The sequence below is a fragment of the Salvia hispanica genome, unplaced genomic scaffold (genome assembly GCF_023119035.1).
Source record: "Salvia hispanica cultivar TCC Black 2014 unplaced genomic scaffold, UniMelb_Shisp_WGS_1.0 HiC_scaffold_750, whole genome shotgun sequence".
Lineage (NCBI taxonomy): Eukaryota > Viridiplantae > Streptophyta > Magnoliopsida > Lamiales > Lamiaceae > Salvia > Salvia hispanica.
In genome coordinates this window covers 25338-52138 of record NW_025952522.1, presented here as the reverse complement: position 1 = coordinate 52138, position 26801 = coordinate 25338, and the positions used below count along the sequence as shown (strand labels likewise).

Here is a 26801-nt window from a genome sequence, read left to right as displayed (position 1 = left end):
AAATTTCAACATAATTGAAAGTTGAAACCAATGTCATTTCGATTACCTGGCAATTGGCATCATGCAGTTTTGTGAGAGATTCTTAATTTTAGCAAAAGTTTTATGTAATTATGATGTGATTGAAAAATTAAAACCTTGAATTCTATTAATATTTTATCATCATACTAGTTTATACTACGAGTCTATTTCAAGGAATCTCTATTACTCTTTTTAATTTAAACCTGAAGCAATGCTTGAAAACTCTTGCCTTAATTCCTAAGCTCTCTCACCTTTTATCATGTAACATTACTTGTTCCAAAATTCTTCATCCAAATATATCCATCTCTCTCACACACATTCACAAGAATAATATATGCATATATATAAGTATGATATGTATAATAATGTGTAAGCATATGCTAATCATTGTACCTAACTGTTGTATATACTTTTCCATTAACTGACAGACAACTCATAGTTTATATCATCATAGATCAGGTAATGAGTTCATCTATTTTCATGTCTTCTAAGTCACATAGGTTTCATCTAATTCCACTAAAGGCTTAGATGAAATAAAAAGTTTCCTTTTAGCCCATTTCCTATCATCACATAAAAAAATAAGAGATGAAACATCATAATAGTGAATGGAGATGATCACAAAGACACATACAAAAGGACTCCTAACCAAGAAGAATAGATGAAAACAAAGATGAGACAACTCCACCTATGCTTCTAGTTGTTGGCCAATCCATTTCATCCATAAAAACCAAACATCAACACCTTCAAACTATCACATATCACATTCCCCATTTCTCTCCCACCAAAATTCCCACATCAAGAAATGGAAAAAACAATCATAAGAAGGTCAATCTTCACCTTCCTCAAAAACTACCAACACCTCACCTCCACCCCAACCCTCCTCCTCCTCCCCTTCGCCGTCTCATCCCTCCTCGCCCCGGCCCTCGTATCCTCCTCCCGCCTTCTCCCACTAGTTCACAACCGCCTCACCACCCTCTTTCTCGCGGCTGGCTTCCCTCCATCTTCACCTCTTCTCAACCTCCTCAACCTCAAGCTCTCCCAAACCATCCTCGCCCTCCTCTTCGTCTCCCCTTTCTCTTACTCGTCCCTCCTCCTCGCCAAAGCAGCCGTGATCCGAGCCCTACACCCCAACAACAACAACAACAACACACCCTTCAAACCACTCCTCATCACCCAACTATGCAACACACTACTCATTCTTGCATCAAATGCCACATCCTTCTTCCTCATTGCCATCTTCTTCAACTGCCTCAACTTTTTAGGCCTCTCGTCGCCCTCTTCCTCCATCCTCCTCTCGGCAGTTGGGATCATTCTCTACTCCATCATCCTTGCGCACGCGTACATCATCTGCAACCTGGCCTTGGTCTCATCTGCAGTGGAGAGGAGCGGTGGATTCATGGCGATCATCAAGGCGTGCCTGGTGATCAAGGGCAGAAGTGCAACTGCATTGTCGTTGGCTCTGCCTATCAACTTGGGATTGGCTGCCATTGAAGCCCTCTTTCAATACAGAGTTGTTAAAGGCTATAATCAAGGCCTAAATCAGTCAGCCATTCTTGTTGAGGGAATGCTGATTGCCTACTTGTATGGTTTGACACTCAATCTTGATACAGTTGTTGGCTACTTGTTTTGGAGAAGCTGCAAAAGGGATCACCATATTGATCAAGAATTCTCTCACATCATCGAAATCCATGTAATGGGAGATGAGTTTTGTGCAAAAGCCAAGGTTTTGGGATTGCTTTCTTGAAATTCTTTTTTTTTTTCATAGTGATTAAATGGGATTCTTGAATGCTGCTAGATGCAGATAGCATGAGAGGTGGTGAAGGTGAGAAACGGAGGGATTATGATAATCTTGATTGTTTTTAAAGATGAGAGAAGGGAGATGAAATTTTAGCAGTCAATTGAAAAAAAAAAATTGAATCTTGGTTATTTCAATTCATTCTTAGCCAAAAGCTTCATTGCTTTCCCAAATGGGAATTGGATGATTGGAGAGATAGTGGAGACGATGAATTTGATATTGTAAGTAAAATTTAGTCGGCTTTGTATTGCAGCACCAAATGTTTAGGATTGTTTATTTATCAAGAAAATACAAATAATACTAGTAGTTCCCTAAACTCTGTGATCAAGCTCCAAGTTTTCTGTTACTAGCACATTTCTGCAAAAAATTATGTGCTTCATTTTAGTTAATGCTAATATCATCATAAGTTCATAACTGGTAGGTCCTATTCTTTGTCTCGCAACTTTACGTGTTATACTATTAAATCTATAGTTTTAATAGCATTTATTATTATAATTATTATTAATGATCTTTGGTTGACATTTATTACTAAAAAAGTAAAGCTTAAAGACTATATACCTTAATTAATTGTGAGATCTATTACAAGCAAAGGAGTAAAACTCATAATTATGTATATTAACTGGGTGGATATATCAATCATACTTATTAATTAGACTTATATGGAATTGAAACAGAAATTGAAAGAAATACTAAGAATTTAAGATAGAATAACATTATAAAAAAAAAGGTTGCCGTATAAGAAGGGGAAAAAATTGCACTCTCTGTGATACAGTTGACACTAGGTATCTTTCCCATCTCTCTACTTGGAAGCTACATTGACCATGCCAAATAAGTCGATTAAATAGTCTTCTATAGTTCTATATATGATCATAAAGGTTGTGACGAAATGGATGTGTGTCCGAATATGCAATGCATCTGTGATTCCCTAAAATGTACCCCATCTCACATGCATTATTTTTCACTTTTTGCTGTCACAAAAGATGGACTGGTCTAAGTAATCCCAAAACTTGTGAGATGAAGGCCATTCATTTGTATATGTTACATGACAAAGGAGATGGTGTTATAACAAGTTCAATCATGGGGCCATGCTAAGAATTAGTAGTACATCTCTTGTCTTGGTCTTAAATCGACGAATGAAGTTCCCTCTCTTTAGATGTAAAATTTTGTCACTTATCCGATGGTGTAAATTGACGATTGAGCTAGCTCGGAGTGCGCCTTGGATAGACAATCAATCTGTCGATTATGTTAAGAGATGAAGTTCTTCTACTCATGGCTGAATTGGGAGATACAGAAAACCTATAATAATGGAAATTGGACATATTGGGGCCATGTTATTAGCCTAATATAAACATAATGAACAAAAATAAATCAATAACTTGAAAGTGAAACATTCCATATATAGAAATGATTGTCTCCATCAAAATAGAGGAGTTATGTTCAGTGAAGAGTGGGCTTCCATAGAAAGAAAGGACTACTTCCTTCATATAAAAAAAAAAAAGAATGGCATAGGAATAGACAAGTCTATTTATAACTATAATACCCTAAAAGACGAAACATAAAGGAAATATTCTATAATCAATCAAATTCCAATATTTCTCTATAACAAAAAACACTAGTTATCAATTAATAAGAATATAAAAACGCAATAAAACGAATGCTTTTTCATTAATGAATGAATCATGTATTCTAAAACTTCCTGTAAAAAAGGTTACTATATCTATATTTGACTAACACAGCCTATTTTCTATATCAACTAACTGCTGTACAACAAAATTTCTTGGAAGGTTCTCTTCCCTCTACAAGGAGGAACCCAGCCATTTTCTATGCTACAGCAAAGAATCAGTGTTAATCTCTAACTAGATGGTTAGTGCTCTCTGTACATGAAGCATTTTCGTATCAGCAATCTTCATTATAGTTCCAGGATGTCCTCGCGTAGCTGATGTCGGACATGGACACGAGAGCTCGAGCACCCCCGATCAATTCCACCTGTGCTGAACATTTATCTCGGAGATAGATGAGTGGGCCGACCGAACATACCTCTGATCAGAAGCAGGACCATATTTATATAGAGCTTGGAGGGAGCTAAAGTCGAAAAATTCCAGCTGCTTATGTGTTGAAGCCAAAATTTTCCGAAAATAAATAAATTTAGAAAAATGTTGCTGGGGGTGCTCGAGCCTCCCCCAGCTCTGGCCCCTGCCTCTGATGACTTGGTTTGTGAATAAGCCCTTCTCCATTAAGTACAGCCCCGAGACTAGCGTATCAGCTGCCTGCGTCATCTAAAGCAGCCAGGAAAGAGCCGCTGGCACTCTCGTAACTGCTCCATTTGCAGACCTTGAGGTTTTGCAAAGCCTCAACAGCGCCCTTCCGGCTTCTTTTTTTTTCCGGATGCGCATTGCTGGTTGATCCAGCAGTGGCTGTCTCCAATGTTTCTCTTACTTTCTTTGTTCATATTTAATTCTTGGCCGCGTTCTCTGCAGCTTCAGCCTCCTTTTGAGCCTTCTTCTTGTCTGCTTCAGCCTGCTTGATGTTTTCATCGCAGGCTGTTTGGAATAGCTTCACGAAGTTTGAGAGGGTTGCAGTAACTGGATAAATTAAAACACACTGGCTCAGCAGTCTGAAATGTGAATGGCACACCCCAGAATTTTCAAGTTACCTTGCTCGAGAGGGGTTCGGTTAGGATCTTCACCAAAGTATGTAGCCACTGCTTCAGCATTTTTACCCTACCAAATGGCTCAAACCATGAATAATAACCACATTACCAAAGGATATAAAAATAGGTGGAATTTTACCGCAAGAGAATATGTATTCATTACAGCAGTCACTTCACTTTCAGCAGTACCAACAAATTCCTTCAACGTCTGCCAAACACAGCGACACGAAAATTTTGGTTCAGAAAATTGTGTTAGCATGTACAAGATGGTCTAGAATTTGTACCCTGTGAAAAATTTCGGAGACAGGACCATCATGTTCGAAGCATCCATTTCCTGCTTCACCTTCTCTAAACCCTTGGAGATAGATGTCATTTCATCTGCCAATGACTTTAGTTGAATCTACAGAAAAGGAAGTCATTCCCGATCAATTTAAGGCTGTAAAAGTCATAAATCTTGTATTGTAGCTGAGATAAGAACCTTGGTGGAAGCTTCCAGGTTAGGAAGATCTTTGTAAAAGTCTAGAAGATCTGGATTCTTGCCAAGTGCCTGTAAATCAAAAATGCGGTAGGACTCAAGGAAGATGTATAATGTACTATTAATCAGAAAACATGAATATCAACATATGTAACTAGTAAATGAAGGAAGAAGTAATTCTGCTAGTGTCAAAAATGGTATATGCAGATACCTTACAAAGATAATGCATAAGTGTCATCCTGCAAGTGGTTGACCGTGTATCCGTCAGTTTCAAAAGACTATCCAGTTTGTATCCGACAGCGCACCTACATTGCAGAGAAAGTTTATAATTTCGCATTTACTAATTCCATAAATACGGATATACCTCTTGCAGTTCCCTCATTCAATGTATTTCCAAGAACTAATATTTTCTGTAAAATTTCTTTAGTTTATCGGAGTTCGACCTGAAGCATGAGGATGATGTCAAATTATTCCCAGTGATTAAAACTACAAACCATGAACTCACTAGAATCCATCTGTTTACCTCTTCACAGGCGGAGTTACATAACCAAGCTTTTTTGAAATCAGAAAGCTGGGAGCATGATAAATAAATTAAATTAGAAGAAAACATGGGAAATTTTGCAGAATTTACTAAGTCTCGAAGTTTGTTAGCATCAATCAGACCTGAGAGTTAAATTGAATCTTGAAAAGGAAAGTCTTCAATTTAGTTTCCATCCGTGGTGCCTTCATCAGTTCTAGGAAAAACTGAAACATGAAAACTGTTACAAACAAAAATGAAGCTTGCTGAAAAATTATGTGATTTGATTAGGACAAAACTTCATTTCATCAACCAGAGCACCAAGAAAAATAAAATAAAATAGCATAATGGTTAAGTTAGGTCCAGTTCACAGACCTGTTCACACTTTCCCAACATCTCTGGATCACCTGTGTATGTCTAAAGAAATAATGCTAAAAATCAATAAAAGTGACAGCTTCTTAGATCACAGTTGTTACAAATTCACAGTTATTGTCTTTCAATATTTCACCTTGAGAAGCTCCATCTCCTCTTTTTTGGACAAAACTTAATAAGACTTTCCACTTGATCAGCATCCAGAACTGTGTTATCCAGTGAAAGTATCCGCGTCTGGAAAGCAAACCATGCATGATATTAAAAGAAAATTGTGACAATTTTCTAACTAGTATAAAGCTTTAAATAGTTTCACACAATTTCTGGCCTGGCCATAAAACAAATTTGTTTTGAACAAATCCATTATGTAATTAACCAATGTAAACACAAACAAATGACAGAAAAGATGCACTAGTTTAGCTTACCATTAGGGCAGGAAGTGACATTTTCACTTTTGTAAGCATGATTTCAACGTTATAGGCCCTCTTTAGGTCAATCTACAAGATGCCAAACCATAGAATAAGAAAAATACTATATCTTGTTTATCCAAGCTAAGGCAAAGTAAATGATCACAATGTGAAAAGTATTATCAGCTGGTAGCCTGGTATTTCTCCTGTATAGTTTACTCCCAAAAGAAACGATTGAAGAAAAAAATTATTGGATTGCCAATACTACTTTACCAGCTGGATTTTGGTAGGCTTAGCTGCAGCAGCGTTCTTGGCTCCATCTTTGCCTTTGTCTTTTCCGGGCTGTTGCACAAAAAAGACTCTCAATTTCTGACGCATCAAATTCTGGTGCACTAGAATTAGAGGGAAGAAATCAGTAACTTCAAGGAATCAGAAGCTACAAAAGGAAATAAACAACAAACTCATGTAAAACTTAAGTCCATGAACATGGATGATATTTAATTCATGCAGTATAGGCATTAAAAACAAAGCAACGGGCATAGTTCATATAGATCAACGCATAATGTTATTCACTAGAATTAGAGGACGGGATTTTGGTAACTTAAATAAATCAAGAACAGATTTAATTCATTCAAATGAATGCACATTTGAAAATTAGTTAATTAATTTTCAAAACAATATCTTGATATTATTTGGAAGGAGGGTAAAAAATGCCCAAAGAAATTATAGAAGATAATGAAGATACACAATAAGCGGAGCATGTCTAACTGAAGAAATTTAACAAAGAGAGGAAGAGTAGTACACTTGAGGGGCTCCTTGTTTCTGCAATTCTTCCCACAAGCTTCCTTTTAGCGCCCGGCTCACCTTGCTCCAGTGAAGCGGCTTTAATTTAGATTTTTTACTGCAAGGCGTGCCTGCCCTTAAAGCACCAATCCTCTACCTACTCCAGGTGGGGGTGGTGGACCTCTTTGTGGACCTGGTGGTGGTGGTGGTGGACCTCCTCCTCCCGGTGGACCTGGTGGCGGTGGTGGGCCAGGTGCACCTCGAGGAGGGGTAGTGGACGTGGGGCTCCTCTAGCCAAAGCGGGGTGGTGGAGGTGGTCCACCTCTTCTAGGCAGAGGGGTGGTGGAGGTGCTCCACCAAAAGGAGGGGGGAGGGGGAGGGGGCGGGGGGCTCCTCTATTAGGTTGAGAGGGGGTGGAAGCCCAGGATGTTGGGGGAGGTAATGTTCCTGAAGCAGAAGGTGGGGGTGAAGGTTGAGTTAGTGTAACACCAGTCGCAAGAGATGGAAAAGGTTGAGTAGGTGCTCCAAACAACGCAAGGGGTTGTGAAAATCCTGGAAAACCAGGAGGTATTGGTGTTGGTTGTGGAGCACTAGTCATTTGAGGTAGAGACTGTGGAAGATAATAAACTCCCTGATTAGGAGGTAGTGATGGATAAGCAGCGTGAAAAGTATATGGGAATGGACCTGAAGTTGAAGAGTTTGATAACACTAAAACCATTTTACACCAAATTGGTGGTGGAGGTGGAGGTGGAGTGGTGGGGTGATGGTACTAGTATTCTCCATGATCGATGAGATAGGAGGTATTGGTACTGGAGGATGATTTTGGTTTCCTTGCAAATTTATGGCTAAGCTAGAATCTACAGACAATGATGGGGAGTCGAATCCTGGAGAGATGGAGACGATGCCAGTGCAGGTGGGGCTGCCGGTGAATAAGTAGTAGTATGAGTAGATGGAAAGGGTGGAGTTGGAGGTGGAGGCGGAGGTGAAGGCGTGGGAATGGATTTGGCCTGAGATAGAGACCTAGGTGGAGGTGGAGGGTGAGGTGGAGGCATATGCATAGGATGAGGCGGAGGCGTGGGAATAGACATTGGCTGAGATGGAGGTGGAGGTGGAGGCATGGGAATGGATGTGACCTGAGATGGAGACTGAGGTGGAGACATGGGAGCGGAGGCCAGCTGAGGCAGAAGGTGAGGTGGAGGCATAGGCGGAGGCGTGGGAATGGGCATTGGCTGAGATGGAGGCGGAGGTGTAGGCATAGTTGTAGTCATGGGATGAGATGGAGGCAGAGATGGAGGCATGGGAATGGATGTCGGGTGAGATGGAGTTGTGGGAGTGGGGGTCGGCTGAGATGGAGACGGAGGCGAAGGCACATCCGTAGGAGTGGTCGTGGGCTGAGATGGTGGTGAAGGCACAGGCAAAGGAGCGGTGGGCGAGATGAAGTTGGAGTAGAAAGCGGAGACACATCCGTAGGAGTGGTCGTGGACTGAGATGATGGTGAAGGCACTGGCGAAGGAGTGGTGGGCTCAGATGAAGTTGGAGTAGAAAGCGGAGACACATCTGTAGGAGTGGTTGTGAACTGAGATAGAGCAGGTGTGGCTGGAGATGGAGGCGGAGGAGGAGGCACAAGTGTATATGGAGATGGAGGCGAGGCGGAGGCGGGGGGAGAGGTTGTGGGCTGAGATGGAGGTGGAGGTAGAGGCGGAGGCAGATGCACAGGCGTAAGAATGGTTGTAGGCTGAGATGTAGGGGGAGGGGATGCACAGGCGTAGAAGTGGTAGTGGGCTGATACAGAGGCAGAGGCGGAAACACAGGCGTAGGAGTGCTCATGGGCTGAGATGGAGGCAGAGGCGTTACAGTGGGAGTAGGAGTGGGCTGAGCGAGGTGGAAGCTTCCTAGGTCGAGGCGGAAGCTGCATAGCAATAGGTGGTGGTGGAGGCGGAAGTGACAAGCTCAGTTCTTCTTCACAAGGAATTGATGTGGGAAGTAAAGCATGTATTTCTGATAATGATTCTGAAGGAGGAGGTGCTTCTGATGGAGGAGGAGAGATGGGAGATGGAGAAGTGTTTTTGTACGTATCTCCACTAGACTAAGTTCACAAGGCTTTATGACTTTCGATTTAGATGGAGAAGTTGGGCAGCAGCTGCTTCGACTGCTGATGAGTCCGGAAACCATGGAGAAGTACAGTGGGATGCAGGAGCAGATTGGGGCTTTCTTTTCACCCTATACACAGAATCCTTGCCGAGAACCAATAATGCTGGAGCACTGTTATGTCTCGACCAAGGATAATGTATGTGCATTGAATTCGTGTAAGAACCTTTGTTAGAAGGTATCCACCTCGCTACAACATCTGGTGAATCTTGCTCCTTATTTTTCTTACTTGTAAAAACTGCATCTAGATCGGATCTTGATCTGTACACAGGCTGTTTCATATGGGCTATTGAAAAACCCTTGTGCTCATTATTATCATCACCTAACTTCAGTTTTGCACCCTCCTTTTCACTTTGTTTGTTGCCATCTTCTTCAAACTTGTTGCTCGTACCATCAGCCTTATATAAGGTTTCAGCCGGTGGCTACCTCAGAAAATACATACGCATCTGGTTGGACTTCCCCATTATGCAATGAGTTGCTAATAGGATCCAGCGTGCTGCAACGAATACTACTGGTCTCATGTATAGTACATTCTTGAAACACCTGTTGTTCCGGTTCATCCTCCATGGGAATGCCGTGACGACCTTCATCAACCAGAGTTTTATCAACTTGGGTTTCATTAACAATGTCATCATCAACAATGTCTTGAAGACCCAGCTTGTGCTCATCATTATCACCACCTAACTTCTGTTTTGAACCCTCCTTTTCACTTTGTTTGTTGCCATCTTCTTCAAACTTGCTGCTTGTACCATCATCCTTATATAAGGTTTCAGCATCGGTGGCTACCTCAGAAAATACATACGCCTCGGTTGACTTCCCATTATGCAATGAGTTGCTAATAGGATCCACCGTGCTGCCACAAATACTACTGGTCTCATCTATAGTGCATTCTAGAAACACTTGTTGTTCCACCGTGCTGCCACGAATACTACTGGTCTCATCTATAGTACATTCTTGAAGCACTTGTTGTTCTGGTTCATCCTCCAAGGGAATGTTGTGACAACCTTCATCAACCAGAGTTTTATCAACTTTGGTTTCATCAACAATGTCGTGAAGACCCTTGTGCTCATCATTATCACCACCTAACTTCTGTTTGAACCCTCCTTTTCACTTTGTTTGTTGCCATCTTCTTCAAACTTGCTGCTCGTACCATCATCCTTACATAAGGTTTCAGAGTCGTGGCTACCTCAGAAAATACATACGCCTGGTTGGACTTCCCCATTATGCAATGAGTTGCTAATAGGATCCACCATGCTGCCACGAATACTACTGGTCTCATCTATAGTACATTCTTGAAACACTTGTTGTTCCACCGTGCTGCACAAATACTACTGGTCTCATCTATTGTACATTCTTGAAGCACTTGTTGTTCCGGTTCATCCTCCAAGGGAATGTCGTGACGACCTTCATCAACCAGAGTTTTATCAACTTTGGTTTCATCAACAATGTCGTGAAGACCCAGCTTGTGCTCATCATTATCACCACCTAACTTCTGTTTTGAACCCTCCTTTTCACTTTGTTTGTTGCCATCTTCTTCAAACTTGCTGCTCGCACCATCATCCTTATATAAGGTTTCAGGGTCGGTGGCTACCTCAGAAAATACATACGCCTCTGGTTGACTTCCCATTATGCAATGAGTTGCTAACAGGATCCACCGTGCTGTCACGAATACTACTGGTCTCATCTATAGTACATTCTTGAAACACTTGTTCTTCCACCGTGCTGCCACGAATACTGGTCTCATCTGTAGTACATTCTTGAAGCACTTGTTGTTCCAGTTCATCCTCCAAGGGAATGTCGTGACGACCTTCATCAACCAGAGTTTTATCAACTTGAGCTACATCAACCTGGGCACTAACTTCAATTGGATAGTCATCAGATGCCACCATGTCATCCTGCGCATCAATGAAACTACTAAAGATCTCCTCTGCCTCAAAGAATTCCTCAGGAGTGGCAACTTCTGTTTCACTGTCTTCGTCATCTTTGTTCACAACTTCTGTGGTGATGATGGGCAGGAGAGAAGATTCATCTGAGAAGTGAACCTGATAAAGAGAGGTAGGTTTCAACAAGTAAGGTAACAGAAACTGAGACACTTGATGCAAGCAATACAAAATTGTACCTCTGCTTTGAATTCCCTCGAGATAAGGTCCTTTACATCCCAAAGAACATCTACTTCGCTGTGGGTCAGCATCAAAATATTTTCCCGTACAAATTCAGTATGGAACATGGTTCTAAAAATAATTTTCTCACTCACTAGATCATCCTCCAAATGGATGCATTCAAGGACAACATCTCCTTGAACACGGCAATGGATATCTATTGTTACTAGATCACACTCTTCCTGCAGTCAAAGATCATCATCAAAGCCTAGTTAAACCAAGAAATCATTAAAGTAAACAACCATTGTATCGAATTCAAATTTAACTTTTAAATGTAATATCATGTCATTACCTTTTGATAGTAAGGTATATCTTTAGTCACTTTAGAAGATGAAAACAAAAGCTTTGTGCTTATACTGGACAATCTGGAAGAAAATTCATGACCATATACTCGTACTACTGGTCGACATCCTTGTCCTTGGTCATATCGAGGAAGGGCTTGGAGTATTATGCAATCCACGGCCAGAGGTGCATCCGATGTTACCCAATCCAACATAGAATTTCTTCTACTGATGTATTGAAGATACCTGAGTTGAGACGGTTGTGGATTCAAAGGAGTCAAAAGGGAAAGAAGGTCCTTGGGCGCTTGTTTGTATACCATCTCAAGTGTCTTCTCCTCACCAGTATATTGTTTCCTGTAAAGAAGAAGGCCAGCTAGCATAAATGCAAGCAGAGGCCATCCTCCCCTTTCACAAAGCAATAAAAGAATATTATGCTGGCCCTCAACCGTCAACCAGTTCTCACTCGATCGCAAGAAGTGGTTGATCATCTCCATAGGTAACAGTGGACACCTTTCATACTGCTGAGGGTAATCCATGACCGTCATACCATTTTGAGCTAACAGATCAGAAAATAGGCTCCTACCATCCCCGTCTTTGAAATTCAAAACCATGAAAGTTCCATTAGGGAAGTAATTATGCAGCTGAGCTACAATCCTATTCATGTATGTCCTGTACTCACCCTCGTCAGGCACATGAGTGGAGAAGCAGCAATCAAACACTGCATTGAGAACAAAAAACAAATGGCATCATCATTTTGTTGTAATTTACAATTCCAATTTTCATACAATAGTACCATTCAAAACTCTGTACTCTATAACCAAGTATTGCAAAGGTGAGACCCCATTAAAGCTTGCAGAACGTCATGAAGCAAGAAAAGTTTATATGATCGTCCACTTTAACCATGTCATTCAAATGCAATCCCTCATTTTCAAATAGTAATACCAAAACCAGCTCAAATACAACATTGTCAAGATGCCAAAATACCCTAAACTACTTGTTGCACCATATAACTCCGTCTCAGCACAATATCACACCTCACAGGAAATGAAGAATCAACTCAAATCATCAGGCTCAAAATTATTACTACCACAAAGTTTTGAACTACAAATTTATCCAAGGACTTCAAAATCACAATTCCAATCTTCATATAACAATACCATTCAAAATCCATACTCTATAACCAAATATTGGAAAGGTGCGACCCCATTACTGTTTGCAAAACATCATGAAGCAGGAACAGTTCATACAATCATCCACTTTAACCATGTCATTCAAATGCAATCCCTCATTCTCAAGTAATAATACAAAAAAGAAACAAGAAACCACAAGCGGGGGAAAACTTTGGTAGCATTCAATAGTAACAACAAATTTCCAACACAGTTTATACCTATATCCTCACAGGAAATGAAGGATCAACTCTAATCACCAGGCTCAAAATTATCACTACCAAAAACAGTCTTGAACTACAAAGTTATCAAAGGACTTCAAAATCTACATGATTTAGGGGCAGAAGCCATGAAATAGTTCACTGATGCACTTATCCTTCCAATTTATCTCCAGCTACATTAACCACACAACAAAAACTAAAAGGCCATTAAAATGCAATCAAAGCATACCATACACCCTCTCAGTGATTTCCAGAAGTTGATCCGGCGGCTTCCGGTAGAAGAACCTTCTGAACAGCGCCATTCTAGCGGCGCTCTCTCACCCCTGATTGGATCCAAAACTCCTTCTCCCAATCCAATCCCTCGATTCCGTTCTCTCCAACCGCAATCAACGAAAACATCTCCATAACTCACTAACTAGCACCAAAATGCGATCACATCTTCACTACCGCCATACTGCGGGCTGAATTCGGTCAATTCACACACACAACCAATATGTAAGCAGGAACCTGCTAATTTCAGCTAAGGTTTTGGCCCCCGCAATCAACCAGTGTATTGTTGCAATGTGGGATAAATTGAGCTCGATTAACAGAGGGAAAATTGATTAATTCTGCAGGTCAACTGGAACAGTAGAGAATTGATCAATTCTGAGAGGGAAAACAATTATCCCCCGATTAAAATTGGATTTCGTTAACCTCACTTTTTCTAAAACAAATAATGTAAAGGGGAAGAGAGATCATGCAGCTGAGAGAGAAAAACCATGCGACCAATTCTCAGAATCGATTAATTCTGAGTTTAGGGTTTGAGGCAAAGGGGAAGTAAAATTGGAGATGAAATTGGAAGAAGATGGATTAATGCAGGAATAGATGCAACGATGCATGCAGAGGAGAGAGAAGAAGATGGTTTTCGTTTTTTTTATTATTCCATAATTTTTAGTATATTTTTCTCAATTATTTATAATTATGCATAAATAATTTAGCTTAATTATGTATAATTTGAAACCAAAATACTTTAGCTTAATTTTATAATTGTTCAATATTTTCCAGGCATTGGTGACTAACATACAAATTTTTTTAAAAAAATTGAATTTTGTCCGTGCATATATAATTTCCAGAGATCTAGTAGTCTATAAATTGTCACGTGTTGTAATTTCGTTTTATTATTTAATTTAAAAAGATAAGAAGAAGGAGTATCAAATTTGGGAATTTGGACAAACTGTTAATATAGTGTATAAAAAATATCAATGCGATTCCTTGAATATATCAACATAGTTTAGCATTGACATTGTATATGTATTATATTTACATATTTTGATAGCTACTTTGAAATTAAACTTCTTCTTAAAAAATAAGAAAATTCAAGAATTTTTTTAATATTTTAACATTGGAACCTATGCAATTGAGATCTTGTTAGAATCCTTATAAAATTACATTTAATTTGATATATGTTGTGTAAAATTTAAATTGAGATTATAATTATTTAAAGTTTTGAGATATTTTTTATAAATTAATTATAATTTGTTAATTGACATTAATACACCTCATTGATATTTTTTGTATATTGCATTGATACAGGCAGGATGATCTCGTGCCATGATTTAATGATTCAATACAATATCATAAGCTATAAAATATTTTTTTAGAAATTATTGGAAAGTTGGTAGTACAATTATTCGCAATGCGATTTTAGTGATATGTTGTAGTGATCTGATTATTATTACTACTAGTGTCACGCCCGTGCGATGCACGACTCATTTTAATTTTTTCATACTTGTTTCATTATGTAAAATAAAATTTATGAAATGATAAACAAAAGAATATTCGGCATCCTCTTTGAATTATACTTTTTCAATCACATTAACCCCACATGGCCACATCGCTTATCATTATTTCATATAATGTAAATACCAGAACAAAATTCTTATTATTATAGTACTTATTAAATATATAATTTATTCAATAAATTGCACGGTTGCAAATTAATATACATTAAACATATTATTTGGCTTGTGATTTTAGAATTTATGTATTATGCATTTTTTATTATTAATATTATTATAAAAATAACAACAACAACAATAATAATTAATATTTTGTTAAATTTCATATTGTATCATGCAATTTATTTAAGTTGATAATCCCACTTTAATACATTCTGAAAAAAATAATTTCGCATAATATATATTTTTATTATACATCCAATATTTCAATAACCTTGACAACGGAATGATCTAAATCTTTCAATTGGGACGTAAATTTACCCCATTGACATCAATATTATTGAAAGTGGTAATTAATAGATATTATATGTGATTGTAGATTAGACTTTCTAAGCTAAACTAATCACCATTTAATAAATTTCATTAATTGAAAATTAGTTAACAATAAAGTATTAATTCAACTCTATTAATCAAGAAATAGTAGATTAGAAAGCAAATGAAAAATTCAATAAATTCAATAAAGTTAAAATATGTTTTCCACCACCACTTCTCTTTTGCTCTAATATGTTTCCATCTTACCTTCTCCCTCAATCATTTACATTCGCTTCCATCTATTTCCAGCAACTTTCATATTTTCTGGTAATCATCTCATCACTTTTTTCATCTCGCATTAGAATCATCTTCCTCATCAAGCCAGTTATGGAATTTCAAACAAAAATCAATCACATATCCTATATTGTAATTTGTTTGGGGACCACAAGAGTTTATGATATAAAATTGTGCAAGAAGGTCAATATTGAAAAATCACAATACACAAAGTTCATGACTATAAAATTCCAAAAAAATACTCATTAATTTCAAAACAAAATTCCGCGATTCGCATTCCTTGTTAAATTTGAGTACACGCTCCCAACCTTCCTTTTTCTTACTTTTTATTATTGGAATTGTGATTGAATCGTGAATGAGTATTTATAGAGATTTGTTCTGTTTAATATTGTAATTAAGAAGTCTCTTCTTATTCCTATATTAATTAGGATTAATTATAAAATAAAGAAAAGACTAATATGTAATTATGTAGAATAAAGTAAAGAGACCCCCCAATTCAATTGATCCTTCTTATTTCTTCAATTGTTTTCAAATTTATTTTATTTTATTTTTTAAAATATTTATAATATTGAAATAAAAATAATTGGAAAGAGTTCAACGTTTGCTAAACGCCTAAATTCAATTACTCTATAATTTAAAAATTAATGCGGAAAATTAATATTTGAAATAATTAATGGGTTCAAAGATTAATCCATGGCAGTTACTAAATTATCATCTTTCTCTAATGGCACGTCCAGTTTGAAGTAATTGTGCTCAAAATTTAATCCAATGACACATCCAATTCGTAACTGAATATATTTATTACTGCATCAATCTATCAAATATCCACACTATTATCTACAAATTAACGTAATCCTGATTGTCTATATATCAAATTCACCTAAACAAATGGTGTAGGTAGTGCTCAATAATGTTACCGTTGCTTCGCCGAGTGGCGATTTATCGCCGGATTATCGCCGAGCGATCGCCGGCCACTGTGGGCGACGCTCGGCGATAATCGGCGATTTTTAAAATTTTTTTTTTTTTTTTTTGGCCGAACGGCTATTTTATCCCACCCCTATAAATATTTCATCCTCTTCCTCCATTCATCACCCACAAACTTCATTCACACAAATTTTCAATCTTTTTTTTCTCTCCATCTTTATTAAATGAGTTCTGATTCATCGTCTCGTGCTCAGTCCGACGAGGAAATATCACATTCTTCTTCCGAAGAAGAGGTACCTCCCGCTCCCACCGGATGGGATGTAGCGGGTTTCGCCAACAACCCAATCAACAACTATATCTCCCGCCGCATACAAAGCGAGATCGCTCGAATGCAGCAGCCCACCCCAACGGCCAATCCGCCGGCGGCGCCGATACATCCCTCGCAACCACCATCATTCTTGAAGCCGTTGCCGACCAACGGCTTTGGATTTGGCATGCTTATTTTGGTATAGCCGGGTCGAACAACGACCTAAATGTTCTCAATTCCTCGCCCCTTTTCAACGAGCGGATCAACGGATTAGGCCCCTCCATCGAATTCACGGCCAATGGCAATGTGCATAACATGGGGTACTACCTGGCTGACGGCATCTATCCGCAATGGCCCGTGTTTCTGAAGACGATCAGATGCCCACTCGGAGATAGAAGAAGGTATTTTGCCCGAGCGCAAGAGTCTGCGCGCAAGGATGTGGAGAGGGCATTTGGGGTGCTCCAATCGCGATTTGCACTGGTAAAGGGTCCGACGCGCTTTTTCTACCAGGGGGATATTGCCGATATCATGTATGCGTGCATCATCATGCATAACATGATCATCGAAGATGAACACGAAGGCGTCCTCGACGTCACCAACGACCCAAGTGTTGCATCATCGAGTCACGGTGTCTCAACCGAGTCCGCCCGCCAGGGTGTACCGCACAACGAACATGAACGGTTCCAGGCGTTCATGGACATACACCAGAAGGAGGCCCATCAAGCACTACAACACGATATCATCGAAGAATTGTGGGCAAATAGAAACCGCGCCCACCGCCCTTGAATTTTTTTTTCTTTGAATTTTTTTTTTGATTTTTTATTTCCATTCGTGTACTTTTTTTTTTTTTAATTTTCTTCGTTGTAATGTGTACCCGTGTTTAATACAACGAACTTTATTACTATTTATTTGATTTATCTTTATAAATTAAATAAGCTAGCTTTATTATATATAAAAATAAAACAATTAAATTAGTGATGATGTAAAAATGAAATGTTGAGTTAGGGAGAAATAAGGGAGAAATAAGGGAGAAACCATTGCAGAAGTTGGCTAAAAACTGGGTGCTCAAAATTTAATCCAATGACACATCCAATTCGTAACTGAATATATTTATTACTGCATCAATCTATCAAATATCCACACTATTATCTACAAATTAACGTAATCCTGATTGTCTATATATCAAATTCACCTAAACAAATGGTGTAGGTAGTGCTCAATTTATTAGGTAACTGCCATATTAATTATTGATTAGTGTATGTTCAATTGATTAGGTAACTGCCATATTAAGAAAAATACTCAGATTAGTCCAAACCTTATCAATATATAATTTCACACCTTATAAATACTCTAAACCAAAGCCAAAACTCGTCTTTTATAGATGCATAGACGTGTCTTCCAAAATCCATATATTAATACGCCCACTTAAAAAATGCTTTTCACAATACAAATGAAATAGAACAAATTAATTTCCTGTTACATTTTCTAATTGATTTCTAGACTTTTTCTGGTTTTTCTTTCTATCAGTTTTTAGGCTAAATCAGAAAAGTAAGCATGCATTTCCTATTGGAGTACTATATTGCACTATCCTAAACAACTTTCCCAGAACTTTATTATTTTGTTTATTTTTTTAATTTCTGACAAATTTCAGTCTATATAAAAATAGATGAGCATAAAAAAGACTCAAACTTTTGCAATGCTCATTCCTCCAAATCCTTCTTTCTTCCATTAAGGCAAGTATTATTTTCCTTGCATGAAAAAATATTATTAATGTGTTCTGTTTTGATTTTTATGTTGTTCTGTCTCACATTTACTTTCTCTTTCAAATTAATATTTCATGATTGAATGATTATTTACCAGTAGAATGATACTAACTGGAACTCATGCAGATTAACACCAAATATTAGTTTTAATTAGTATTTATGTAATGAGTAGTAAAACATTTATTCACTCTGTTGTGAGATAGTACTAATTTTCATCCATTTTTAGTGTTAATTTTTATTTTTTTCATGATAGATAAATATGGCTACAGATGAGCAAAAACCAGACCCCTCACTTCTTAAACTTCAGGTTCTAACCTTATTTTTGGCTTTATTTTTTTCAACGGCTTAGATTTAATTAATACTCCATTTTACATGCTTTATTTGTGGCTACAAACATCATTTTCCGTACCTTCAAAATGTGCTTAACTTATTCAAGTAATCTGTATGAATACAACAGAGTCATAGTACAAAATGTAGCTAAAAATAATAGTTCAAAATCAAATCCTATACTTTTCTGATGCATCTTTTTACATTAGTATCCTTCTATACTTTCTGATGCATCTTTGGAGTGTAACCGGAAAATAAGCTTCAAGGCTTGGTTGGTCGAACGCGCAGCCTCTAAAGAGGGCGTTCCTCGACAATCGTCTAAAACTCAGACACCACCACCTGGACCACTTATGATCAAAGATGTGAGTATTTTTCTCATCACTTTCTTCCCGAATCCTCTTCTTACACTGGTTCATGCAACAGGAGCCTTGGCAGGGTCCGCCCGGATTCTCACCCGCTGACTATCTGAATCCAGCAGCCCGAGATTCGACTGAACCAAGGAACAAACTTCAAACTCTTCCTCCATCAAAAGAGGTAACAAAACATTTGTTTTTAACCATACATGATTCATTTTAGCCTAACTTTTCCTCATCTCAAAGGCCATCGTCCCAAAAAGGCCTCTTCCGTTGCAAGGTCCACCGGGACTATCACGCGATGAGCATCTGAATCTACCGTGCAACAAAGCTCAAGCTCATCCTCCATCAAATGAGGTAACAAAACATTTGTTTTTAACCTATTTTTTCCCATATATGATTCTTTTTAACCTAACTTTTCCTCATCTCAAAGACCATCGTCCCAAAAAGGCCTCTTCCGTTGCAAGGTCCACCTGGAATATCACGCTACGACCATCTGAATCCACCGTGCAACAAAGCTCAAGCTCATCCTCCACCAAATGAGGTAACAAAAATTTTGATTTGTAACCTATTTTTTCCCATATATGGTTCAGTTTAGCCCAACTTTTCGTCATCTCCCAAAGAACATCGTCCCAAAAAGGCCTCTTCCGTTGCAAGGTCCACCGGGAATTTCACGCGACGAGCATCTGAATCAACCACCAAATGAGGTATAACGCATTTATTTTTAACCTCTTTTTTCCCATATATGGTTCTTTTTAACCTAACTTTCCCCTGTCTCCCAAAGACCATCATCCCAAAAAGGCCTCGTTCGTTGCCACAGGAGGCGTGGCAAGGTCCACCCGGAATACCACGCAACGAGCATCTGAATCCACCAAACGAGGTAACAAACATCTGTTTTTAGCCATACATGTTTCATTTTTTGACCTATTGTTTCCCCATCTCTCAGCTGCCATTTTCAAGAGGAAATCCATCTTCGAGGCCCAATCCGTTTCTCCCAAAGACCATCGTCTCAACAGGGCCTCATTCATTCTTGAAGAGGAAAGCTACAACGCCCAAGAAGCCTGCCACACCACCACCTCCTCCCAGCAAGATGAGCAAGCCCGCGGAGAATTTGGTCTGCGATCTCTGCAAGGCCAGCTGCTCGAGCGCCTTAGTAATGCAGCAGCATTTGAGAGGGCGGAAGCACAAGGCCAAGATTAGCTTCATGAAAAGGAAGAGGGAATCCAACACCACCACTGTCTCGAAAACTAGATGTGACCTCTGCGAAATCTGGTGCAGCGACGCTGGTGCATTGCAGATGCACTTCAAGGGGCAGAAGCACACGGCCAAGGTGCAAGAGCTGCAGCTGTGCAAGGAGAGGGGCGGGCACAAATCCTCGAAAGCGCCTATAGTCTGTGAGGTGTGCAGAGTTCCTTGCATGAACCAAGACGCGTTCGAGCAGCACCTCAAGGGCAGGCAACACGGCGTTAAGCAAGACCTCAAGCGCCGCAGACTCCTTTGAACATCCAACCTCTATATATGCATCTATCTATCTATCTTGACTTTGTTAAATTTTCAGACTAAAGCAACTGTGTTTTTTCTACTTTAAACAACTAAATTTCCTAGTTTTTCTGTGATTAAGTATCATCTATATAGCTTTTAAATCACTATTTTAAATAATGAAGCTCTCTTATTTTATTTGGAAAGACAGGAGAATGATAATTGCCATAGAAAATGTTGGTTTGGAAAATGATAAGCAAGACTAATTGTTGCTAAAAAAAATCCATTGCAAAAAATGGAACCAATAGAGTCAAAAAAATTCCCTACTTAATTCAGTGAACACCATTAATCTAATCTTGTGCAAAAAAAAACATCTAAATAAATTACTGTAGAATAATTAAATATAATGATTCCTATTTAATTGATGTGAGTAATGGGTTAGTTTTGTAACGCTTGGTCTAAACGGACCGTGCTAGATATTTATTCAGTTAGGTATGCAACAAAATTAGAGATATTGGTCCTTAAAATCATAAACTTTGCTTAAAATTTGGTATTTTTCATGAATTTTAAAATTGGCATATAGTAATATCACAAATTTTGCACTTTAGTTGGTGTTTTCCATGGCATATATATTAAACTAACTTACGAGGGTTTTTTTTATCATAACTTGACACAATTAAATTAACGTGGTTTTCAACGTGACTTTTTATCCTACATGTTATGAACTTAAAAGTGGTTTAAAATATCATAAAACGTATTACGGTTGCCTACGTAAAATAAAATTTTGATGAAAATACCTTATTTGAGTGAGTTTGGAAAATACCAAACAAAATGCAAAGCTTGTGATATTATAGACCAATTTTAAAGTTTATTAGGCAAAGTTCATGGTTTTAGAGCATCTTCAGCCATTACACAAAACTCAAACCCATTTTAGTGTAAATGTCACACTAAATATTGATTTTACTCCGACCATTTGCACTAAACTCAAACCCAAAAGGATATTCCCCACCCACTTGCTTTTCATACTTTACAATCATACCTATATATTTTATATAAATTATACATTAACCCCATACACATTTTCAACAACTTAAATTAAATTAAGAGTGAATTACATAAATGGTACCCGATCTTTCACTTTCGCACGTAAATGGTACCTGATATTTATTTTATATCGTTTTTGGTACTTATAAATCACATTTTTGGTACCTGATGCAATTTTCTTCCCAAAATGCCCTTTAAACAAATATATTTTCTCATTTATGTCATAGAGGGTATTTTGGACAAACATAAAATTAGTACCAAAATTGATATTATAATATCTTCTCTCATTCTCCTAATTCTTTATACTATTATAACTAATCAATATTAATATTAATTTTCATTTTTAATATCATTCAAATATACTTAAATATAACTATAGTTATAATTATATTTAATTATTATTGTTATAATACTAAAAATTGATAGTAATTAATAAATAATTGTAGTATAATTATATAAATTATGAATCACATAATATTATGTAATAATTATTATTATTATTATTTTACATTAAATTAGTAACTAATCAATATAGACTATTATGGTTATAATACTAAAAAATAATAGTAATTAATAAATAATTGTAGTATATATATATAAATTATGAATCACATAATATTATAATAATTATTATTATTATTTTACAGTAAATTAGTAACTAATCAATATAGATTATTATTGTTATAATACTAAAAACTGATAGTGATTAATAAATAATTATAGTATAATTATATAAATTATGAATCACATAATATTATGTAACAATAATTATTATTATTTTACATTAAATTAGTAACTAATCAATATAGCCTTGATAAAAATATAACATTGTGAATTGTATTTTTAGTTAGGTGTTTCAACCTTAAAATGAGTATTAAATAATTTAATAAAAAATATTCAATTGATTTAATTACTTTAAGTAATTAATTTAATTAGGTATTTTATTTTTTATTTATATTATGAATGCAATTAGATGTATTTATAAACCACTAAAAAGAAAGAAGAAAAAAGAAGGAAGAAGAAACATTTTACTAAGGAGAAAAAAAATAAAAGAAAGGAAGATAAAAAATACTAAAAAGAAAGAAGAAAATGAAGAAAAAGAGAAATAAGAAAGGAAGAAAAAATAATCACATATTTGGTACTATTTATGGAAATTTCCAAAAATATCCTCCAAGAAAAAAAATCACATATATGGTACATGGGGTTATTTTTGTCACTGGGTACCAAAAACGATATAAAATAAAGATTAGGTACCATTTATGTGCGAAAGTGAAAGACCAGGTACCATTTATGTAATTCACTCTTAAATTAAATACTAATATAATAGTTAAATTTATTAATTAATATAACTATATATGAAATCAATTACTTTAATAAATAAAAAATTACATGATTTAAAAAATTTAAAATAAACAATTCTTAATGTTGAATTATGTACGTAAATTGTCGTCCACAGATTTATATTCAAAGGAAAACTGGATTCTCTATTTGGGAACAAAATAAAACAAGTTATCGTATTTTTTATTTAAACAATAGATTAACTTTTTCTAATTATGCTGAATACTATTAACTTATAGTACAGTATATACTAATTATGGGCTAGCCCACTAATTAGTAAACAACCAAATAAAACCAAATTAGGTTAATAGTATTTGACAACATCTTCTACGCGCCTGCCGCTGCTTTCTTCTGTAAGTTTTCTTGTCCATAGCTTTTAATCTCTTTTCCTTCTCTTCTTCTATTTTGATAAATATGAATTGATTTGAACTTTATGCAATAACTCAAATTATGAAAACTCAAATCATGAAAAGTACTTTTAGATATTTTTTCTTCAAAAATCTATAATAAGATTGGTTTTACAATACTGTTGGAGGGATTATTCTACTGCATTTGTATTTTAAATTTTGCAGTACTATTGAAGATGGTCTTAGAGACCAATATCCCAAAAAATTACTAGTACAATTTTAAAATCAATTGTCACATTATCGCATATTTCTTTGGATAGATAATTGCAAAAATTCCAATGTCCGTAATTTATAGTAATTCAATTTTTGAAAAATTTGGCCGTCTTTACTAGGGTGTCAAAACGGGTAATCCCGTTACTCCACAAAATCGGCAGAATTGGGTTAGGCCCGAGATACCCTGTATGTATATAAGTAATTTTATTTTGTAATTTTAATACTTGCTAACTGGTGTGACTCAAAAATCATAATGTAATTTTTTTTATTAAGCTTTTTTTTAAAGTTTTGAACTTTTAATGTAGGTTTAAGTTTTCCTCCAACTCTTTAAGTCTGAGACTGCTTTATCGAATCAACTCCTTCCACCCGCCGCCTGTACCGATTCTACTCCTTCCACCCGCATCCGCTGCCATTTGCTGCCGCTGGTTCAGCCAGCTCTCCAGCGCCGCCAGTTCTCCCCTCCGAGGTATTTGAAATCTTAGAAGCTTCACACCGACGCTTATTGCTTGCGGAAAATTGGTCAATTTTTTTTTATTTCTTATTCCTCTTTTATTCTAAAAGATTGAAGTAGCGAGAGTTGTACTTGAATTGAGCTGGCCGTGAATTTATAAATTGATTTGGGAGTGTTTCATGGTAATTGGCTTGACGTGATGCTCAAACTTGTATGGTAGGATGTTTTATGTAGAAATAGGTGTTTTGCTCAATACTTTGGCTTTTGATGTTTTGGCATAATTGAAGTTGGAATTTCTCAATCTATTACTATATTCATAGGCTGTTTAAGCTTGTGTATTGTTATGGATTTATATTTTTATTACTGCTCATTGCTGTATCAATTGTATGAATCGGTTGAAGTTTGCTGATTTCAAGTTTGCGATTTTTTTTGCTGAAATCTGCTGAATTAATATTTCTCAACTGATTCGCATATGAAGATTTTGAGAAAAGGAAAAAAGATTGATTAAATTGGTAAATGGATGCCAATGAAGAAATTATGTTTATATGTTTATACTCATTTTTAGGCATTATGTTGGTTGATGCTTGAGTTTGATTGTGTTTAGTGGACAAATTAGTCTAGTAGTATCACACTCTGATATGATTATTCTGCTGTATTGTTTGATTTTTGATTGTTTTAGCTTTGTTGGCTTCAAATGATATGTTTGTTTTCTTAGAAATGAATGCGCCATCTCCAGTCCACGACGACAATGATAATGGGGAGCAGACTTTCATAGATGAAAGTGATATAATTAACGAGTATGAAATCGATGATGAAGGTACAATTGTGCAGCTGTGTTATTATCTTCTATAGAGTGTATTTGATTACAAACATGCTGGTTGAGATTCTATCTTCTTTATAATATGTGTAGTGCGCTTTTGTACGTTTTTGTACTGATTGACCTAATTGTGGCTTTAGAACTCCCTGATGCTGATGAGGAAGGTGGCTCCGGTGGAGAAGAAGAATTTGGTGCGTCCATTTAATGCAATTTTCTTTCAACCATGTCACTTATTTAAATTTAATCCATGTTGGCATTTGTGAAAGAAAAACAATTTCGTATTGTTGTCTTACCCCATCATCCTTCTTTGGCTGCAGATGGAGTTGATGATTCTGTACATATATTCACTGGTCACACAGGTGAACTATACTATTCTCGTCTTTCGGTTTTTTTTTAGTTTTATTGTGTACATGTTACTCATTCTTAAAAAATCTGATCTGGTTCGTACATCTAATAATGTGTTCTTAATAAATGCTTCTTTTGCATCTAGGTGAACTGTATAGTGCTGCATGTAGTCCAACAGATGCTTCTCTAGTGGCAACTGGAGGCGGAGATGATAAAGGATTTTTGTGGAGGATTGGTCAAGGGGATTGGGCTTTTGAATTGCAAGGTGTGTGGAATTGGTCTCCTGTCTTCCTGTTCACGGTTTTAGTTGTCTGATATATGAACGTAAATGGCTTTTAATGTATCAGAGTTTTAAGTATGTGTTTAATTATCAACAATCTAAACCTTTCCAACAAATTTTTCTTGTTTTGGATCCTCTTGGAGCAAAGAACTGGATGAAAAATACACTACTATTACTTTTCAAATAAAAGTTCAGTGGATTGACCTTTATCAAAAAACTGTCCATGTCTTCTTATTATATGGTGAAAATCATATATTGCTGAAGAATTTATTGATTCCATAAAGTTACTCAGTTAAATTGTCAGTTTCGCTAATTCATTATTATAGCATGGTATAAATGCAGTCCTAGACATGTAAATACTGTTTTTTATGGTATTTTTTTCGGACTACTAAAGCATTAGTTTATCACATTATTCACTGACCTTTATCTCTTATTAAGTGCATGTCTCAGTATCGAACAACTTCTTTTTATCGAAGAGTAGAAACGCTTTTAGTACGTCCGTTTGTATGTTTCATCTTCTTAAACATCCGCTACAGGCCACCAGGAAACTGTATCTAGTTTATCCTTCAGCATGGATGGACAACTGATTGCATCTGGAGGCTTGGATGGAGTAGTGAAAGTGTGGGACGTAGCAAAGGAAGAATTGAAATGTACTCTTGAGGGTCCTGGTGCAGGCATTGAGGTTATTTTTACGAAGTTATGGAGGTGTAATTTGCCATAGTTTACTTCATGTTTATGCTATATCAATGATGTGTTGTTAGTGGGTCAGGTGGCATCCGAAAGGACACTTAGTCTTGGCTGGTGCAGAGGATGCCTCAATCTGGATGTGGAATGCTGACAAAGGGGGCGCTTATCTCAATGTTTTCTCAGGTCATGGGGGTAGTGTGACCTGCGGAGATTTTACACCCGATGGTATGGACTTGTTGTCATGAGAAAAGCCTCTTGACCTTTCCTTTTGCTATGATTTTGTATTTTGGTGGCTTCATCATCTGATAATTTCACTTTCTGAAGGTAAAATAATTTGTAGTGGTTCTGATGATGCAACTATGAAAATTTGGAACCTAAAAAAGCGGAAATCATTCATGATGTTAGGGGGTACGTTATTTGGTTGGTTTTTGTTTTCATTTTCATCTATGTGTGAAACTTGAGCTGCCTTTTGTTGTATATATGACTACACTATTTACGACTTCCCTTTCCATTATTATTATACTTGTTCCATTT

The 26801-nt window shown here is 36.8% G+C and overlaps 5 protein-coding genes across 5 annotated transcripts; 4 read left to right on the top strand and 1 right to left on the bottom strand.

Moving 5' to 3' along the window:
- The first annotated feature begins 820 nt into the window (after nt 1–820).
- On the top strand, nt 821–1762 carry LOC125199958. The gene has a single exon (XM_048097791.1). The coding sequence runs from the start codon at nt 821–823 to the stop codon at nt 1760–1762; it is 942 nt and encodes a 313-aa protein (XP_047953748.1).
- Nucleotides 1763–3448: 1686 nt separating this feature from the next.
- Nucleotides 3449–13464, bottom strand: LOC125199957 (formin-like protein 20). Its single transcript, XM_048097790.1, is given in 27 exon segments — nt 3449–4395; nt 4467–4533; nt 4603–4671; nt 4748–4779; nt 4782–4863; nt 4942–5010; nt 5150–5236; nt 5280–5381; nt 5444–5509; nt 5602–5682; nt 5831–5872; nt 5964–5989; nt 5992–6061; nt 6250–6321; nt 6505–6559; nt 6561–6623; nt 7034–7132; nt 7176–7698; nt 7880–8517; nt 8568–9095; nt 9184–9584; nt 9706–10166; nt 10513–10723; nt 10770–11204; nt 11282–11503; nt 11614–12320; nt 13219–13464. Coding segments are annotated over 27 exon segments (5412 nt in total). The 5' UTR covers nt 13292–13464; the 3' UTR covers nt 3449–4264.
- A 3614-nt stretch (nt 13465–17078) lies between these two features.
- Nucleotides 17079–18302, top strand: LOC125199956. Its single transcript, XM_048097789.1, has 2 exons — nt 17079–17519; nt 18291–18302. Exons 1-2 carry the CDS (start codon nt 17079–17081, stop codon nt 18300–18302), a joined length of 453 nt encoding a protein of 150 aa, XP_047953746.1.
- A 1256-nt stretch (nt 18303–19558) lies between these two features.
- LOC125199955 (zinc finger matrin-type protein 3-like) lies at nt 19559–20707 on the top strand. The gene is made up of 5 exons (XM_048097788.1): nt 19559–19563; nt 19657–19750; nt 19800–19913; nt 19991–20086; nt 20153–20707. The coding sequence occupies exons 1-5, from the start codon at nt 19559–19561 to the stop codon at nt 20705–20707; spliced, it is 864 nt and encodes a 287-aa protein (XP_047953745.1).
- A 3290-nt stretch (nt 20708–23997) lies between these two features.
- On the top strand, nt 23998–26728 carry LOC125199954 (angio-associated migratory cell protein-like). The gene is made up of 8 exons (XM_048097787.1): nt 23998–24153; nt 24854–24955; nt 25096–25146; nt 25273–25314; nt 25446–25565; nt 26117–26262; nt 26342–26492; nt 26592–26728. The coding sequence occupies exons 2-8, from the start codon at nt 24856–24858 to the stop codon at nt 26726–26728; spliced, it is 747 nt and encodes a 248-aa protein (XP_047953744.1). The 5' UTR covers nt 23998–24153; nt 24854–24855.
- Nucleotides 26729–26801: the final 73 nt, after the last annotated feature.

Coding starts and splice junctions, on each gene's coding strand:
- LOC125199954 (XM_048097787.1), top strand. CDS start 24,856: ATGAATGCGCCATCTCCAGTCCACGACGACAATGATAATGGGGAGCAG. Junction 24,956..25,095: donor GTATGAAATCGATGATGAAG/GTACAATTGTGC, acceptor TTGTGGCTTTAG/AACTCCCTGATGCTGATGAG. Junction 26,263..26,341: donor GTCCTGGTGCAGGCATTGAG/GTTATTTTTACG, acceptor ATGTGTTGTTAG/TGGGTCAGGTGGCATCCGAA.
- LOC125199956 (XM_048097789.1), top strand. CDS start 17,079: ATGGGGTACTACCTGGCTGACGGCATCTATCCGCAATGGCCCGTGTTT.
- LOC125199958 (XM_048097791.1), top strand. CDS start 821: ATGGAAAAAACAATCATAAGAAGGTCAATCTTCACCTTCCTCAAAAAC.
- LOC125199955 (XM_048097788.1), top strand. Junction 19,751..19,799: donor CTCATCCTCCACCAAATGAG/GTAACAAAAATT, acceptor TATATGGTTCAG/TTTAGCCCAACTTTTCGTCA. Junction 20,087..20,152: donor ATCTGAATCCACCAAACGAG/GTAACAAACATC, acceptor CCCATCTCTCAG/CTGCCATTTTCAAGAGGAAA.